Source organism: Lissotriton helveticus, chromosome 4_1 (genome assembly GCF_964261635.1).
Source record: "Lissotriton helveticus chromosome 4_1, aLisHel1.1, whole genome shotgun sequence".
In the NCBI taxonomy this organism is placed as follows: domain Eukaryota; kingdom Metazoa; phylum Chordata; class Amphibia; order Caudata; family Salamandridae; genus Lissotriton; species Lissotriton helveticus.
In genome coordinates this window covers 327,199,989-327,214,785 of record NC_136063.1, presented here as the reverse complement: position 1 = coordinate 327,214,785, position 14,797 = coordinate 327,199,989, and the positions used below count along the sequence as shown (strand labels likewise).

The 14,797-nt window shown below is 43.9% G+C and overlaps 1 protein-coding gene across 3 annotated transcripts in view; it reads right to left on the bottom strand.

The window, feature by feature from the left end:
• Window positions 1-2,344: 2,344 nt before the first annotated feature.
• The window catches only part of RAD21 (RAD21 cohesin complex component), a 337,501-nt gene continuing 325,048 nt past the window's right edge, over window positions 2,345-14,797 (bottom strand). For all 3 annotated transcript variants that reach the window (XM_078686859.1, XM_078686858.1, XM_078686860.1), the window contains exon 14: window positions 2,345-4,338. In XM_078686859.1, the coding sequence (XP_078542985.1) occupies window positions 4,147-4,338 (192 nt within the window). In that variant the 3' untranslated portion in view covers window positions 2,345-4,146. The remainder of the gene's footprint in view (window positions 4,339-14,797) is intronic.

Sequence of the window (14,797 nt, the reverse complement as noted above, 5' to 3'; positions counted from 1 at the left end):
CAAGTTGTGGATTGGGGAGGGGGATGGGTGGGGTGTCATGGGAGTTTAATTGCGTTCAAGAAAGTTTGTGCGACAAGCGATATGCAACGTCACAGTGTCCATACAATGGGTGGTTGGGGACCTCATGATCCTCATGACTGTTATGCAACTGACTGTTGATAATATTGTGGAGATCATTTTTTTTCACGACTAGAGCAATTGCAATGTGTGATTGTACATTGTTGGATATACTGTGCTGGAGATGAAAAACTTGTTAAACTTGAGAAATAAAGTTATAAAAATAAATAAATAAAAAAAAAAGGTAGCAGAGGACTCCCTGAGGAGGCTTTGCGGACACTCAACCACAGGGTGGGAACCATTGGTGTAGGTTGTAGTTAAAGAATGCATGCAGAAAATGGCAAGAAAGGAGAGAGTCATTCAAAGAAGGAAGAAAAGAGGTAAATCAGACTTTTTAAGTTGAGGCCAATATTTTCATAAGGGTTTTAGGAATAAGAAGAAGACTGAGAAAGCAAGTAATCTGAGAATGGAAAGACCTTAGAAAAACATTATTGCAAACTATATAGTGCTACATTTAGCACCTTTGATAAGACCAAGAATGAGGGGACCACAGTTTCTACTGATTGGATACTGCCAGATCACTACTTCAGAAAAGGCAAACGATTGGCTCAAGGTTTGCAAGTATAAATTAATTACTAAACGCATAAAGCGGGAAATAGGAGCTTCAGGCTGCACTTCAGGCAAGCGGTAACCCCATTATCAAAAGGCGAGAAAATATCTGGTGCATATTCTTACCTTACTGCAGATTACCCACCTTCTGCATATTCGCTACAGACATTAGAATGTAGCAGAAAACTATAAAGTAGCATTTCTGCACACTAGCAGGTGATGTTGTGTACCTCTGCAACCGATGTTCTGCTCTTGAAATGAGAAGCAGGGCCTCATATAAATACCACTCAAGCGCAAGGACATAAGTTGATGTTCATAGCTTGTCCAGGCACTTGCATACAAAGCCCATCAGTCAATTAGCATGACTTGTGTGCATATCCATAGGATGGGGCATTTTCAGAGTGGAAAAGAGTTCATTCTACAGAACAAGTCGGAGGGTTGGTTTTGTAGAGTACAGTAGTATAACACAGTCACAAGATTTACAGCTGGTGAAAATAGAGAAGCCTAGGGGCCTCAGTAAATGCTCAATTGCTAGTGCCTCACAGCCACGTTCTCTCAGGAGGTTAAGAACAACAAACGTCCCCAGAGAGAATCTGCTGTGAAAACCTAAACCAACAGCCCAGATATATATGTATACCTGTACCACATCCATGGAAAAAAACAATGCCCCACAACAAACATTTTATCAGTTAACAGGAATGCCCAGACTCATTGGTGAGGTTTCCAATGAGCCCCCACAACTTTGCAATCTGCACAGTGGTCCCAGCTACACACTTTATTCACCCTTGACACTCCAAATAGTTTACTGACTGTACTATTCAGTTGAAATATGGTCCATTCTCATGACTGGTTTGAGAGGATTAGTTACTTTGTACGTATGTATTGTAAAGGCATTATTTACCTTCACAGTCACATACTTTAGCACATCAAGAGATGCAGCAGAAAAATAAAGCACACAGTCAATGCCAAACAATGGGCAATGGTAAGGATCTCAAAATTGGGCAAAGCAGTTTAACACGGATTGCAAATGTATAATAGATAAGTGCCATTTGGGAGGCTATACAGGGAGTGTTCGCAATGTAACTGATTATTGTATTTGAAATGCCAATTAACATTTTTCAAAAATGTGCATGTTTACTTGTACAATTAATTTCAAAATGTCAAATCTCCATTTAAATACGCCTTCGGATCCAAAATATAGCCAGGTTTTACAATATTTATGCTACCAAAAATAACTCCATTATGGTGAAAACAAACCATTTTCTATATATTAGGCAAAGTATCTGTTTGCAAATTCAACCAGACATAAGTGAGAAGCATGCATTTTGATCAAAACTAGGAAACTGTCTCCAAATGTCAAATACTAGTACCCTCACCTGCAGATGCATTGTCAATTTTCTCCAACTACAGAAGATAAAGTCAGTGGGTGGAACAATATGACTGAAGTGTAGACAGTTTCACTTTGTTTAGACAAATTCCACTTTGGATTTTGTTTGAAATACTGAAGAATGTATACACAAACTTTTGTAAATCTCGCTATGCCATTTTATAGAAGCCCATTTTACTTGAAAATCATGTACTGACTCGATCTCCACCCCTGGCTGCAATATTATACAGTGGGGCTTTTACAGATTGTGTTCAAAACCATCTGTATGTTCTTAACGTACACCATTGGTAATCGCTTTCACACAACTTTTATTAGAAAAGTTATACAGAACACAGCATCAACTATTTGAGAATATTAACCTTGATAAGCGACAAAACTTCAGACTAAAAATGTTTTAACAAGAAATGATTACCTTTTCTATAATTAAACATTCAATATATCTACACGGTCTCTTTTATACAAAGGGGTAAAGCATGGTTTTACAGGCACATGTTGAAAATAAAAAGTAGCTGCAACCATTTTTGTTTTTTACAATTATTTCTTAAAAGTTCATATTAAAATGCATCCAGTCTCACAAATTTTTAAAACATTTTCACATAATTTTACATGGCTGGGCACATCAAAGTTCCCAAAGGAGAATCATTCACAAAAGTGCCAAAATGACACCAGAACTTTCTGTGAATAAATTTGCTCTATATATATATTTATATCTATAAAAAACATTTGAAGCACAAACCTTTGCCATTCACATAATTTCTGGTGTTTTCTTTTCCGGTCTTGTAACAGTAAAGCCTTTATTTGTTTTGCACAAGAAAATGATGGTGAACAAAGGTTTTAGAAAGCAAATTTCAAATACAGGAGTGTGCAGTGTAGGAAAAAGTAAAATTGACAATAAATATACTGATCAGATATTCAATTTAGAAAATTGTATATTATGAATACGAAGCTGTAATAGTAATTTCAGCTTACTGAACACAATATACAGCAACATAATGCTTGTCAATGGTAGGTAGGGTCATGAAAATATTCCTTTGCAGTAGCTACTAAGACTGACAAACGTGATTCATAAAATATATTCAAAAGGTAATTTACATTAAAATTAACATTTAAAATTGTTTAAGCCAGGCCACTGATTGGACTGGTAGAGAAAGGAAAGTAGGAAGGAAAAGGGGTGGCGGGGGGGGTGTATTTAGCAGGTTTGACTAGCTTGATTTATAAGGCAGAGTAAAAGGATTTGTAATTATTGTATTTAACTTTGAAAGCCTAACGATCTAACTTTCACCTAGATGAGGAATACGCACAGCTTAAATAATCAACTATGAGAGCATGTAACAATTAGCTTAAACTAAACTGGTCGAAGTAGAACATTCAACAGGTTTAAGTAGTTTATGTTCTATTCTAAGTTCAGTGATTTAAAAGTCAAAGCACTTACGAAAGGTTCTGAATTTCAGAACGAGAGCAATAGAAATTAAATAAAATTTACATCTGGGGTTTCCATAACAACTAGAAGCGAAAGGGAGGGGGAAGAGTTGCAGTTGACCTTGGTAGATTTGCAGCACATGATCATCCACCTATTTTCTACTTCATAGAACAAAACTTGAAATGCAAAACAGTGTCCCAATGTAAACAGCAATTCTGGATGTTAACATTTTAAAAGCATAAGTAAGATTAAGAGCTATGGCATCACTTACACTGAACACGTTTTAAATAAAAGTCTAGCATCTTTCCAGTGTACAATTTTTGCAGTTGATTAGACAAAATGATTCGCCGGTTGCATAGTAAACCATACTGTCATTGTGTAGGACCCATATGAAACAGATGTTGGCTGCTGAAAGTTAATCAATTGTGCACAAGGCTCTTAATGCTTTTACCATGGTCTCATTACATTGGGTCTGCAGAGCTGTACTTTTTCTGCCTCATAATTCAAACCAACCAATCCCATATTTTTCATAAAAATATAATGTTGCACTCAAAAAAAAACTGTACAGACAAAAAAAACACCCTAAATCATATGCAACAATCTGTTAAGTGCCCTACACATGGGGGCGATGCAGCTACTAGCGAAATTAACACTAGCTATCAAGTCCAGTCATTTAAATGATATGAAATCTTGGTCCTGGTGTTGCAATGATGTCACTGTACGGTTCCACTTGTGTCAGCTCAATAGCTAGCTGTTTTTTAAGTACCAAGAAACTGTAGAATTTTGCTGCAGCTTGCTTTTTGTTTGTGTTTATGCAGAGGTCAAGCAAGCTTATAGATTCTGCACCGGTTTTAGCCAACACCCTCTAAAAACAAATAGAAAAAAATAATTAACAACCAGCCATGTGCCATTACATTACTTAAAAAACAGAAAAACGAACAATATAAAAGGGAATGATTTCAGAGCAACTAGGGGCACATGAAATGTTCTGCTGCCTGTCAGTTTGCTAAGTTGGGGTCTTCATTTTGTGGCATAGGAGCCAAAAGGATAAGTTACTTACCTGTAATCCTAGTTCTCTTCCAGGGGTATCCTCATCAAAGTCATAAGCACTGAATATTTCCGCCCACGTGCGGGGGCCCCGGAAATAATATAAAATTATATATGTAAATCACATATAAATAGCTCCACAAATATGTATGCACATATATCATTTTTTCTCGCACCAATGCAGCCCCAAAATAGAGGCTAAACAATGTAAATACTCATACACTGCAATTAGCAAAGAAACAAAAAACACATTAGGTCAAATAGCCCTTGAACTTTGTGTTTTAATGAGCAAAAATACTAATAAATCCTGAAAATTGCTAATAAATAGACATTGTTAGCCACAGGCTGCATTGAACAGCAATAGCATAGAAAATTAAACCATTTTCAACAAAAACTGGCACCGTGCCTTTAAGGCAGCCATGACCCCTGGCTTCCCATCATGCCTCAGGAGTGACAGTTAGGTCAGTTCTTTCCAGCTCCTTCAGTCAGGACCCTGGTTCAACAGCTCCCTTTCTTTTTGACTTTGTCAAAAAATACTTGAGATTTTCTACAATTTTTACTTTCACTCGACGTCTTTTGGACAGAGCCATGACCCCTGGCTTCCCATCATGCCTCAGGGGTGACAGTTAGGTCAGTTCTTTGCATAACCCTGAAGTCAGGGTTCAACCATAAGCCATAGAAACAGACCAATCTCATTTACCTGGGGAGGCGGGTGGGTGGGTGTGCCTATGACTTTGATGAGGATACCCCTAGAAGAGAACTAGGATTACAGATAAGTAACTTATCCTTCTCTTCCAGGGGATCCTCCTCAAGTCATAAGCACTGAATAGAATAGCAAGCCCAAACACCACCTGCAGGTAAATGAGAAATACATGACCCAACCGAAACATTTGTAGCAGCCGAGTACTCAGCTGCTAAACAGATTCCGCAAGGAGGGCTGGCCTACCTGGGTATCTGCTCTAGTGTCTAATGTCTGGTAAATGTATGGACGGACCTTACAGATCTCAGACATGGGCACATTATGGAGAAAAGCTGCAGTCGCCGCTCTACCCCTGGTGGAATGTGCCTTGGGAGAAAACACCAGGGTTTTCTGAGCCAATGGATAGGAAAGCTTGATACACGAAACTATCCACCTTGAAATGGAACGTTTCGAGGCTGCATAACCTGTTCTGATTGAACCATAGTTGACAAATAGTTGATCAGACTTACGAACAGACTTGGACCTATATAGATACAATTTTAAAACCCTTTTCAGGCCCAAAGAATGCAAAGCCCTCTCAGCTGGAGTAGAGGGATTAGGGAAGATGAAAATCTGACACCACCTTGGGCAGAAAAGACGGATGTGTCCCGAGTACTACTCTATTCAAGTGGAACACCGTATAAGGTTCCTTGGAGCAGAGAGCCTGAATTTCGCTCACCCTACGAGCTGACACGATTGCTACCAAAAAAGCAGCTTTCCTGGAAACATGCTGCAAAGTAGCTTTATGAATGGGCTCGAAAGGAGGACCCATTAATTTTGACAGAACCAGGTTCAGCTCCCAGGGCGAGGAAGGAGGACGCACTGGAGGGTGCACTTTTTTCAACCCTTGCAGGAAGTCTTTTCCAGCTGGCAGTTGGAAAAATGAAGGCTGGGAAGATGATCGCCTATATGCTGTTATAGCCACTAAATGCACCTTAATAGAATTAAACTTTAAACCTGCCTTCACCAGATATAACAAATATGGAAAAACGACTTCTTCCTGACTCTCAGATAGAAGCACTTCCATTTACAGGCATAAAAATGTCTCATGGAAGGCCGTCTCGCTTCCTTCAGGATGGACATGCAGTCCTGTGGCAATCCTAGATGGCCGTATTCAGGGATGTGGAATTCCTATAGCCCGACGCCTGGGCCATATTGTTTGAGTCAAGGGCAACAAGTTTTAATGTGCATTTTGTCCTTGGGACAAGTAGGCCCAAACCCCTGCAGCACAAACCCTTTGGCTGCCAGTTTACAGTACCACATTGTGGCTCAGGGAAGGGCATTCTCTACAATTAAGGTAAAGTGTGTGTTATATGTAATAGGTGTGTTAATGCGGTTCAAACTTGTATATATGGTTCATTAACGCAATGCCTTTATTATTAGGGTGAGCACTAAAAGTAAATGTTTTAAGCTCAGCCTGCACTACTGACAGTGGTTCCAGTATAAGTGTACACACATTTTCAAAGTTTAATAATATGAGGCTCTGTATAATGCACCCAGAATGCGCTCTGATTATATGCAAATATTTGCAGAAACTTGAAAGCAAGAGTGATGATTCTTTGCTTTCAAAATAAAACGTTCACAAAAAAATGCATGTAAGAAAAGAAAACATTTAGCTAAACTAATGTAAGATTTTAGGTACCGTATCTTTGCAGCATCATTTAGTAACATGTTGATGTATGTCAGTATTTCCCAAACATATTCAGAATGGAATATCAGTGTAACCAGTTTAAATATGAATATGGAAAACAAGAACAAACAAGCATTGGCAAAGCTAGTGGGTCTGAAATTGGTGGTCAGCCTTTTGGTTTTGTCAAGGCGTGACTTGTTTAGGCATGGTTTTTATAAAACCTTAACAGTGTGGGAGCTGCTGGGTCCTCACCACTCTAACAAGCATTGGCAAAAGCAAAACAAAAAAATTTTGTTCTCAGCACACATTGCCACGCCGGTTCTGGGCACTGAACAAAACAACTTTGTGTGCCAATATGCTTCTTCTAAAAGAGCAAAATACTATCACTTACAGGGACGCCAACTGATAGACAGACGGAGAGAGACAGAATAAAAAACAAAAGGTCATGGTTAATGCCAGGCCTAATTAGAGGCCTAATTATTAACGAAAGTCTCAAAAGTGCATCCATGGTACCTATCCTTGCATTGAGTGCATATGTACAGTTTCCATGAATTCACAAGAATTTACAGAAGTAGGCCAAGAAATAGTACTCCCAGAAAATATTTGTGAACTGCATTTTAGCATGAGCAAATATGCAGGTGTAGATTTGCTGATGTGAAAATCTGAATGTTTTCAAGTTCACTTTTCTTCCAACCACTTTTTTCCCAACCCTGGAAGAAGTTTTAAGTCTGCTACTGTCAGTAAATTTCCAACCGATCTCAGTATGGGAAATGATTAGAGAAGAATTGGTGAAAACCCTTAAAACATGCACGTTAGTAGGTTTGCACAGACTAAAAAGGGCATTCCAACCCTGGAACTACTACTTACCACTACCTTCAGCCCCAGTATGTAGACCTGCAGAAACATAGCAGCATAAGGGAATTGCTAGTATTCAAACACTACTATGGTATGAACCCTGGCATAATCAGAGAGGCTATATCAGAACTCTTATATAATGAGATTGCTGCGTAATTTGTTGCCGCATTACATGGCACAAAGGGGACAAGTGGATTTTGTTACAGGACACGTAGATTTATTTAAGCAGCCTGCCCCATGGACAAGTAGATATTTTATTAAATTCAACACCCCTGCGTAATGTACGACCTCAGGAGCCATGCTGTCAAACTCAGTGACGGAAGGTTGGGGTGATGAATCCTCCAGTTCATTTTGGATAAGAGGTCCGGCCTGCATGGCAATCTCCTGTGAGGAGCCACTGATAGATGAAGCAGGTCCGTGTACCACCATCGTCTCGGCCAGTCGGGAGCAATGAGGATCATCGATGTGCACGAGTGTGTCAGCTTGCTCACCACCTTCGGGATCAATGGAAGGGGTGGAAAGGCGTACACAAATTCCCCTGTCCAGTCTATCAAAAGGGCATTCCCTCTTGTTCCTGGACGGTAAAACCGCGAGGCGAAGTCTCGGCATTTGGTGTTTTCGTCGTCCACAGACAGATCCAAGGGAGGGACGACGCCAAGACTGAAAGATGCCTTCAAGCACCTCGTCGTTTAGAACCCAGTCTTCGCTGTCTTCGAAATGCCTACTCAGCGCGTCCGCCCTCACATTCTGTTCTCCTGGGAGGTGGACCGCCGTGACTGACAATTTGCGAGCCAGAAGCCAATGCCAGATGCGCTGAGCCTCCAGTGAGAGTTTGTGAGCGCGTTCCCCCCTGCTTGTTCAAGTAGTACATCGTGGTGGTGGTGTCCGTTTTACTAATATTGATGTTTCCTGAATCGAGGGAAGGAACGCTTGTGAGCCAGGTGGACTGCCCTCAACTTCAGCATGTTGATACGATATGTACATTCCTTGGGGGACCACAAACCTTGCTCTTGGAGGTGACCCATGTGTGCCCCCCAGCCTTGTAGAGAAGCATCGGTGATCAAGGTCTAAACAGGAGGAGGTTGATGGAACAGAATTCCCACCTGCATATTCTGCTTCTTTGTCCACCATGGAATGGAAGCTCGAGTCGTTTCCGAAAGAGTAATCCGATCGTCCCAGCGAGTTGACTGTTGGTCCCACTTGTCCTCCAGATCCTGCTGAAGAGGACGCATCCGAAGCCTGGCATTCGGGACTAGAAAGATGCATGAAGCCATCGAATCTAGCAGGGAGGCAATCTTTCGCACTTTCTGAACCTTGTGGCAGAGTACCAGCTGACACTTGAGTTATAGAAAACCGTCTCATCCGAAGGAAACACTTTTCCTACCTCGGAGTCTAGAAGAGCTCCTAGGAAGTGAATCTTCTGGGTGGGCTGCGATACTGATTTGCTGAAGTGGACATGCAACCCCAACCGGTGACAGAGCTGGATGCAGGTTTAAATTGGTTCCTTACCGCGTCTGGGGAAGGACCTTTCAGTAGCCAATCGCCCAGATACGGGTACACGAAGACTCCCCTGCGGCGTAGAGCGGCCGCTACTACCGCAACACACTTCGTGAATACCCGGGGAGCTGACTTCAACCCGAAGGGCAGGACCTTGAATTGGTAGTGAGAGGTCCCCACCTGGAACCGCAGGAATCTTCTGTGCTTGTGGTGCACTGGGACATGTAAGTAGGCATCTTGGAGGTCCATCGAACACATCCAATCTCCCCTCCTGAGATTCGGATATATTTGGTGAAATGCCAACATGCGGAACTTTTCTTTTTTTGATATGCAGGTTCAGCGTTCTTAAGTCCAGAATGTGCCTGAATTCTGCCTTTTGCCCCTTTTTTCTGACCAAGAAATATCGGGAGTACACTCCTTTCCCCCTTTGAGTAATTGAAACCCTCTCCATGGCTGATTTTTTGAGAAGTATCGCTACTTCCTTTTTCAAAAGGATGAGTTGATTATGTTAGGTTGGCCTTGGAGGAACGGGTGGAGGCAGGTGTGTGAAAGTAAGACAGTATCCGTTCTGAAGTGTAGACAACACCCATCGGTCTTGAATAATGCTTTCCCACTCCGACATACGATGCGCCATGCTTCCCCCCACTGGAGTGGTCAACGGCGCTGGGGGGAAGGAAGGACTCATTGCTTTGGCTGGGACTTATTGGAATTGTTGCCCTGGCGTTGATTTCCACCTCCTCTGGAATTACGCTTGCCTCTGAATTGGGACTTCTGTTGCCCTCGTTGGTCCTGACCCTTCTGCCAGTGAGGGGTTTGAACCCTCTGTTTTGAAGGGTCCTTGTTGTAGGAGCGGTACCTCTTCCGAAATTCATTCATCTTTTCAAGCCCTTCTTCGGCCTTAAGAGTGTCCAACTCGGACTTCATGCGTTGCATTTCTTCATCAGTACTTGCTCCAAATAGTGATGTTCCCGAAAAGGGCAGGTTCCAGATTCTAGCCTGAGCCTCAGGTTTTAGGCTGTCAGGCACAACTATGAAGATCTTCGCGCCGTTACTCCATGCGCATAGCCATGCGCTGCAAGGGTAGCCCCATCCGCCGCAGCGCCTATGATCTGATTGGAGACCAGGCTGCCCTCCAAAAGAATCTCCTCAAAATCTTTGCAGTCCTCTTGAGGGAGTTTCTCAATAAATCTTTGGAGAGAATCCCACAGGGATCTATCATACCTCCCCAGAAGGGCTTCTGCATTAGAGACCTTGAGAAAAGAGGCTGAGGTGTTGCAGACTTCTTCCCCACGTATCTTGCAATTTACTTTCCTTATCCGGAGGCACTGTGGATGAGGAAGCTACAGCACTGGATTTTTTTGCCGCCATGATCACCGAGTCTGGTGGTGGGTCAGACCCGAGGAAAAGCGGATCCTCTTCTGGCGAGCGATACTTTAAGAATCCTTGCTGGGGCGGCCTTTATAGTCGATGGAGTAAGGAAGACCTCATTCACGGGATCTATAATTCCGGGTACCAAAGGCAGCAGAGGCTTGGGTGCCGATCTGTGATGCAAGTTCTCAAAGATCACAGAAGTCTTATCCTGTGGAGTAGTCATGGGCACTCCCAGTTTCAAAGCACCCCTGCCCAAAATGACTTGAAAAGTAAAAATGTCATCTATAGGGGATATTCTCGATGGAGGACTGTCCGTCAGAGTCGGAGAATAATCCCTATGAGAACGGCTCGGAGGTGAAGTAGTTGGCGATCTGCGAGCCAGTCTCCTGCTCCTATACCTCGATCTTCGCCTACTCGATCGTACTCTGGAACGCGATCGCTCTCTGGGTCGTGAGACTTGATTCTCCCGATGAGCTTGCAACCTGGCTGCTGTTTCCTTGTCTGGAGCCCAGTGATGCAGGGGTCTACACCATCTCGGAGAGAGCCTGATGGAAGGAGACTTTGGGGTGCTCTCTCACTGGCGAACATGCCGGAGGAGGCAGATCCATTTGCCCATTCTGCGAACGTGCCGGAGAATGTCTGGACTTCTCACTATCCGAGGAGTAGATGCCATCTGAAGATCTTCCATGATGAGAAGACCGGGAGCCCGAAGAGAATGATGACCGGCTCACCGGAGACCCACCTCTAGGAGGGTGCCCGGAAGTATACCTTGTGCGACTCCTAGAAGCATGCTCGTCTGACACTCTTTTCCTCTTAGCCAGAGGACTCATATGCACTGGAGAATGTTCCACCTCCGAAGCTGAAGCCGATCTTGGAGACCTCTGCTGTGGTGCTAAAGCCTGAGACTGATCCGAGGGTTGACTAACTCTCTCCGGAGTAGTTTTCCCCGAAGGCGACCTGCCCTTGGATCTTGAAGGAGAGACTTTCCTCGAAGATAGATGTTTTGACGTCGACTCACACTGCTGTGACAACAACGGGGACCTTCTCGACATCGAGTGCCGTGGACCAGGCGATGACGGAGGCTGCTTCGACGTCGATGCTGTGACGTCAACGGGGATCTTCGACGTCGACCGCTGATGGTGTGATGGCGTCGGAGACCCTCGACGTCGATCGCTGGTGACTAGGCATCGACGGAGGATGCCTCGACGTCGAGCGTCGCAGGCCGGACGCCGACGGAGGGTGCCTCGACGTCAAACGCAGATGACTGGGGGTCGGCGGAGGATGCCTCGACGTCGAACACCGATGACTGGGCGTTGACGGAGGAAGCTGAGACGTTGAAGATTGGTGATGATGCTTCGATGCCGGCTGTCTCGACGCCGAGCTCCTATGCTCCAACGGAGAAATTTCTCTCGACGCTGCATGCCCAGTCGACAGCAGCAGAGGTACCTTGCCTCTCGACGCTGAAGTATTCGTCGTCGAAGGAAGCCTCCTCGTCTTCGCCGTCAACGGCCTCTTCGACACAGAAGGAGAACAAGTCGGGACTTCTCTCGACGTCGATCGCGTCCTGCGCCTCTTCTGCCTCTTAGGAGACCTACCTCTCTCAGAGAGACCACAAATATGATTCTCTCCCTATCTTTGAGAGTTCTCCTGGATAAAGTCTTGCAGTGTTCACAAGAACTTGCGGAATGAGTGTCAGGGAGGCAGAGGATACACAGAATGTGTGTCAGTCTTTGCCTTCTTCTCACAGGAAGGGCAGTTGTCAAAAAGAGAAGGCATTTTTGATAGAAAAATTCCTTTAAGAGTCAAAAAAGGCAGCACTAACTCTATGTCCAAAAGACGTTGAGTGAAAGTAAAAATTGTAGAAAATCCCAAGTATTTTTTGACAAAGTCAAAAAGAAAGGGAGCTGTTGAACCAGGGTCCTGACTGAAGGAGCCAGAAAGAACAATTGATTTAACTGTCACCCCTGAGGCACGATGGGAAGACAGGGGTCATGGCTGCCTTAAAGGCACGGTGCCAGTTTTCGTTGAAAATGGTTTCATTTTCTATGCTATTGCTGTTCCATGCAGCCTGTGGCTAACAATGTCTATTTATTAGCAATTTTCAGGATTTATGAGTATTTTTGCTCATTAAAACACAAAGTTCAAGGGCTATTTGACCTAATGTGTTTTTTGTTTCCTTGCTAATTGCAGTGTAAGTATGAGTATTTACATTCTTTAGCCTCTATTTTGGGGCTGCATTGGTGTGAGAAAAAATGATATATGTGGATACATATATGCGGAGCTATTTATATGCGATTTACATATATAATTTTATATTATTTCCGGGGTCCCCGCACGTCGGCGGGAATATTCAGTGCTTAGGACTATTGATGAGGATCCCCTGGAAGAGAATGAGGTTAATCTTCTGAGCTACCCAAGAAGCATGACCAAATAGTTAGGTTATGGAACAGACGTCTCTCTAGTGAGGACAGCAATATATGGATTAAGGAGAATGTTTTTTCACAGGTATTGAATATGCTACTTACCAGTATGCATCTGTTCTTGGCATGTAGGGCTGCTAACATTCATATCTTAGCATTAGATCGCCGCCTAGTGTTGGGCTCGGATGATTGCACATTGTTGTCCTGGAAGAGTCTTCGAAGTATCCTGAGATAGGTGGCTCCTCCCCTGGACTACAGTGCGCATGGGCATCGGCTCCATCCCCAGATTGTTTTTCGCCATTGTGGCAGGAGATGGAGTGAAAGTGTAAAGGATGTCCATGCTAATGAATAAATACAATAGTATATCTGCAGCTGCGACAGGCACCGGGGAGGAGGGCGGGCGATATGAATGTTAGCAGCCCTACATGCCAAGAACAGATGCATACTGGTAAGTAGCATATTCAGTTCGAGGCATGTGGGCTGCTAAATTCATATCTTAGCATAGAATACATAGCAGTCCCTCCATCAGCGGCGGTTGCCCGTGCCAGCTGCAGAAACCTGAAAAAGTGTTTTGAGAACAGCCTGTCCTACAGCTGCTTGCTGCTTGGAATGCACATCAACACAGTAGTGTTTTGTGAAGGTATGTGGTGTGACCCACGTGGCTGCTCTGCAAATATCCTCTAAAGGAATGTTCCCTAGGAAAGCCATGGATGCCCCCAGTTTGCGTGTGGAGTGCGCTCTGGGGGGTATTGTTAAAGTGCGCTTGGCTTTCTGATAACATATCTGGATGCACTTAACAATCCACCTGGCTATCCCTGCTTTAGAAATTGGGTTGCCTTTGTGTTGTGGTGCGAAGGCAACAAAGAGTTGTTTTGTCTTTCTAAAGGGTTGTGTTCTGTCTATGTAGTACATCAACGCCCTCCGTACATCTAAGGTATGAAGCATTCTTTCCGCCACCGTTTGCGGGTTTTGAAAGAATGCTGGTAAGTCGATAGTCTGGTTAAGATGAAACTGTGACACCACCTTAGGAAGGAATTTAGGGTTAGTGCGTAGCACTACCCTATTTGGGTGAATTTGAATGAACGGCTCTTGTATGGTGAGCGCTTGCAGCTCACTGACACGCCTCAGAGACGTAATAGCTATCAGAAAGGCCACTTTCCACGTAAGGAATTGGAGCTCACACGAGTGCAGTGGCTCAAATGGTGGCCCCATCAGTCTGGTGAGAACGACGTTGAGGTTCCACACCGGAGCTGGTGGCGTTCTTGGGGGAATGACTCTCTTCAGACCTTCAAGGAAGGCTTTAATGGCGGGCACTCTGAAGACAGAGAGGTGCTGCCTGTTCTGAAGATAAGCCGCTATGGCTGAGAGATGTATCCTAATGGAAGTGTACGCCAGATTGCACTTGTAGAGATGTAACAGATAGCAGATGATGTTGGGAATAGATGCATCTAGTGGGTTGATGTCATTGGACGTACAGTAGATGACAAAACGCTTCCACTTAGCAGCATAGCATGCTCTAGTAGTTGGTTTCCTCGCCTCCTTGATGATACTCATGCATTCTGGAGGTAGGTTAAGGTATCCAAACTCTAGGACTTCAGGAGCCAGATCGCCAGGTTGAGCTGTCGTGGATCTGGATGCTGAATGTCTCCAAGGTTCTGCGTCAAAAGGCTGGGCGTGAGGCGCAGTCTTTGATGCGGCACCACTGAGAGTTCGAGGAACGTGGTGTACCAAGCTTGTCGTGCCCACGTTGGAGCAACCAGGACGA